The sequence below is a fragment of the Macrobrachium rosenbergii genome, chromosome 52 (assembly GCF_040412425.1).
Source record: "Macrobrachium rosenbergii isolate ZJJX-2024 chromosome 52, ASM4041242v1, whole genome shotgun sequence".
In the NCBI taxonomy this organism is placed as follows: domain Eukaryota; kingdom Metazoa; phylum Arthropoda; class Malacostraca; order Decapoda; family Palaemonidae; genus Macrobrachium; species Macrobrachium rosenbergii.
The window spans coordinates 19,099,590-19,104,289 of record NC_089792.1 but is presented as its reverse complement, the minus strand read 5'-3'; the positions used below and the strand labels follow the sequence as shown (position 1 = coordinate 19,104,289).

The following is a 4,700-nucleotide window of genomic DNA, read 5'->3' as shown; positions in this document are numbered from 1 at the left end:
ATTGCTTAATTTTTACTTGGTCTTGAAAATTTGCAGCTTGTTCTTGTATTTCAATTCGCTACTAACTGTTCATTCAAATAGTTTTTTTGTGGTTGTATTTTATGTTGCAATGTTCCATCTCTCTGTTTTAGATTTGGAAGTTACTTTCATATTTTATCAAATATTTTAGCCACGGGTTCTTGCCTTTTACGTATTGCATGATAGTCTCTTCTTTATCAGCTTGTCACCTGTGGGGTTCGTTTATTTGTCTTATTTTTGGTTCTGTTTTAGATTTTTACATATTTTCAGAGTTTCACCAGGTTCATTTTTATTTCTTCCCTTCGTTCTATATTCTTACTTTTTCAGCCTCTAGTTTCTTTCATTTGTCAGAAAATTCCTGAAGCGTCCGTTGCCCTTTTTTTTCATTCTTTTAGAAATTCACGCTTCGTTGATGTAATTAACGGTCTTCTCCCGTTAATTGGCTTTCACGAACTTCGAAGTCTCATTTTTCCCATTAGCTTTAATCTGTCTGCGGATTATTTTACCATAGTTTTAATCCGTCTGTACAATTTGTTCTCTCGTTTTGGGGATAATTTTCTTCATTTTTAGTCTGTATAATTTGATTTCTCAGATTTGCTACTCGACTTCCATTTTTGTTATGTCTCGGTGAACTTCCCAGTCTGCTAAATTTAATCATGATTTTGAGGGACTCGGAAAAAATCACTCGGTTTTTTTGCGGCCGTTAATGAGTTCCGTCCTTAATCATAACTCCTACCTAATGACGCAGTTGTCGGATGCTTCTTTAATGATAATTTTTGTCATCCTAAATATGACCGATGTTTTATATCACTTATTACAAAATAAATAATTTTTCTGTTTCTTAATGTGGCACAAGACGATTCAGTGTTCTTTGTATATCTAAGGACCTTATTGCCTCGTTATCTTCACTATATCCAATAGACGTTGTTATTACGTTTTTCCATCTAATTTTTATCATAACGTATGTCTTATCTACTCTTAGTCAGCAAAACTTAACTGGTTAGAATAAAAAAACGTCGTAGAAAAATTATATATATTTCTGCAACAATTGTTTACACTACACTGGCCGCCATCTTCATAACATTACTCATTCAAGAGAAAGCCTCGAGGATATTGTAATTTTAATTTGCTATCATAAATAATTCCAGCAGATTGTTGAGTCACAAGATAACTGCGGTTTTAATTATTTTCATACTGTAACAAAAGAATAACAATTTTTTAGCCTGGATATTTAAAGATGACGCACGACCATTCCAATCCATAAAAGAGTAACAATAAATACACCGGGAAATATATTTTTCAATTTGCCCAAAAACCAGAACTCCAATAAACGTGTTTCGAAACCACAGCAGCATCTCAGCAGCAGTGATTATATAAATGACATTTAAGGAATAAAAAGGAGTCATTAACCAAAACAAATAATTACCCAATCTATAACTCAATTAGGACGAGTAATTCCCATTCATAAAAGAGCAATAACGTAGACAATGAAAAACATTTTCAAGTTTGCCAAAAAACAGAAATCTAATAAGCGCATTTTCGAAACCACTGTATCCCAGCGGTAATGAGAATATTCTAAATGAGTCATTAATCATAATACTTAATTACCCAGTATAAAGATCAACCTAATGTCCTAATCCGTGTGTAGGGATTATGGAAGAAGCAGTGCGCGTCAAACAGATAAATCTAAGACTTCTTAGAGGATGTGGGAGAAATGATCCTATGAGTTATGGTAATCACTCACTTTTCTGAATAAAATGATTTGTAATGACATTACCACAAATTTCCTGCACAGTATCTTTCATATTTTCTCTGTATGCCCAATGGATTCAAAATAACATCATGCATATAATCGTTGTATGTGCTATGAATTAAATTTTAATTCATAGCATATACATACTGTACACAGGTTATGTGAAAGATCCTGTTAAAAAATTAAATTTTTTTGTAATAAGGTATAAATTAATTTTTTCTGTGTATACAATTTTATACGATAATTAGTATAACCTCTAACTTCTAAAAGCGTTAACTTTTTGTACAGTTTATAAATATAATAGCGATAATTTTTCTGTAAAATTTTTTTAGAGATTCTACAGTCGCTTATAAAAATATTTAAAACTACCATCAGTTTCCATTACTCTAAACAAAATGTCTACATCAATGTCTGTTTTATCCACACACTACATAAAACAGGGTTCACCATGTTACATGCCAGTGATAATTATAATTCAGACATCTGAACTTTCTTTCTTTATACTGAATAATATAACTTTAAAATTACCCTGAATATGGAAACATTAATATTCGATGCATAATTTCACTTAAACTATGGTGAGTCACTTATTACCTCATACACTTTAATTAATTCAGATTATTCACAGATCAGTAGCATTCAGCGTTTTGTAGCAAAACAATAACAACAATATTAAAGAGATTCTACAAAAATTCATTGTGAGAGATCATTAGAAAAATTCTTGTTTACTGACTTCCACTGAAAACTGATAAAGGTATATCACTAGAAAAATCTTTACTGATTCCACTGAAAACTTTTCCTAGATACCCCTCAAAAGTTTTCAACAGACGAGGCAATAGATGATTCTTTCCATTCTGATGTCCCGGTTCGTGGGACAAACGTGGAATCTAGTACTTTCAATTATAGCACCATGCTGTTATGAACAAAAACACTATGCTGTAATTACACCACATTGCTGTCGTTGGCAACTAAATGGAAAATTGGCAACCTGCCAGATCAGATGCTGAATAAATTCCACCCAACAGGACTAACAACATGAGCTTTCAAAAGCTATGGGTTTTTATGTATATACAGTATGTAGTTCCTGACTGCCAAATGCAACAGCATACATTGCATTAACCTGAATACACAACTCATTCTTTAGGAATTTTTTGTAAAATATAAAAAATTCTCTTTCTCTTGTATCTGAATTACTCTTAAGAGTTCAGTATGACGAAATTCCTTCCTTCCTACCACCTTTTAAAAGCGTGTCTACCACTTCCACTGGAGTCACAGGTGTTCCAGGAACAATTCCTTCCTACCAGCTTTTAAAGGCGCGTCTACCACTTCCACTGGAGTCACAGGTGCTCCAGGAACAAGAGCACTGGGTGGGCATAAGGCCAGCTTCATCGTCAATCGTCAACAGCAACCGCCTTTACAGTCAGATCCTGGCTTTTGAGAAGGGCCTTTGGTTACTTGGCCCATAAGCGGCATACATGAAATTTCATGCACTGGAGCAACATATTAAAAAAAAAAAGTTACACCGAAGTTTCAGCTTGGTGACTAAGTTCTAAATATGACTTGAACAACAGCTCACAAATTGATTACACTCTGTAAATACTGAAGCTCATACATGATTACATAAACAGTCAATAACTCCAAGTCATCAACCAAGAGCCTGTACCTCTTATAATTGCAAAATATCCTGAAGAACTTATAGTAAACGGTACAGTACCCTTTGCGGTTGAAATTCTGGAAATAACAAAGAAATCAACAAATCTCAACATCCTAAAACGATGTCAGTTACAAAGTTGTCTACTCCTCAATAGGATTCATGGGAAAAGCCTCCAAATTAGAGGCTCCAGAATGCTTCCTTGGCGGAGGGCTGCAATGTCTCAGGTCCCGGTGACCGCCCTCCTGCAAAGGGAACTGGGGTACAGAAGTGTTTGAAATCTTTCGAGGGAGGGAAGTCACTGAAGTTTTCCTTGAAGTTTCTGAAGTGGCGAGACTCACGTCGGTTCTTCTCCTGCGAGAAATGGGCGATTTTCCTCTCATGGTTGAAATCTTCGTGCGCATGCTCTCTAGTCGTGGGTTCCAGGCACCGCGGAACTGTGGATTAACGTGAAACCATCGTTACATTATTGTTCACATATTACTTTTACCTTTTTTTCTTAAGCATCTTATTCTTAAACGATAACTTGATGATTAACGTCATTAGCTGCAAGTTTTATTAGCAGGTTCGCTTATTTGATTCTCGTTAGGTTCATTGCAAAAAAATTTCTTTAAAAGGAATCTGTTTTTTTTTCGAGAGATAAACCACCAAGAAATATAGTATTTACTATGTGCAATATGTCAGCAATCACCAACACCACACAGATGGCTTTATATCTTGTCATTAACTTTAAACAAAGAAGCTATATTTACAGATCACAAAATAGTGAATGATTCAATACAGATTCAACACTAACAAAATGGAAATTTTAAAAATTTTATCAAACGGTTTAAAAAAATTATCTTAGGCAAAAGTCTGTCTTCGTGATAAAAGGAAAATCAGTTAAGCCAAAATTTTGCTACCTATAATAGATATGTTTTGATTTGTTATCTTTTGGAAGTTCACTTTGTAAAGCTTTTAACTACGATTGTCATTAACTCAGTGTTTGACATTAAGGACAATGGCAACAGGATAATCTGGGAAATGTGAAGTTTTAACTTGCAGAGTTGCCAGTGATGACCATTGCATTTTGTTATCGTTGGGAGACTTGCAACTTGGAGGGCACAAAATTTTGACAAATTTATTCATAACACTAGCATAACACAGTGGAAAACAGTTCTTCATGAGACAGCATATGTACCCCCATCAAGCAAAAGTTCCACCACCAAGAATCATCAATTTTGCATTTCACCCCAGCAATGCTACTTTAGGAAAACATGAGATGCGAAAAAAAATCAG

General features: G+C 34.4%; 1 protein-coding gene across 1 annotated transcript in view; it reads right to left on the bottom strand.

The window, feature by feature from the left end:
* Positions 1-1,037: 1,037 nt before the first annotated feature.
* Positions 1,038-4,700, bottom strand: part of LOC136833736 (probable G-protein coupled receptor Mth-like 3) — a 50,295-nt gene continuing 46,632 nt past the window's right edge. The window contains 1 exon segment of the mRNA XM_067095961.1: positions 1,038-3,859. Coding sequence (XP_066952062.1) covers positions 3,566-3,859 — 294 coding nt within the window. The 3' untranslated portion in view covers positions 1,038-3,565.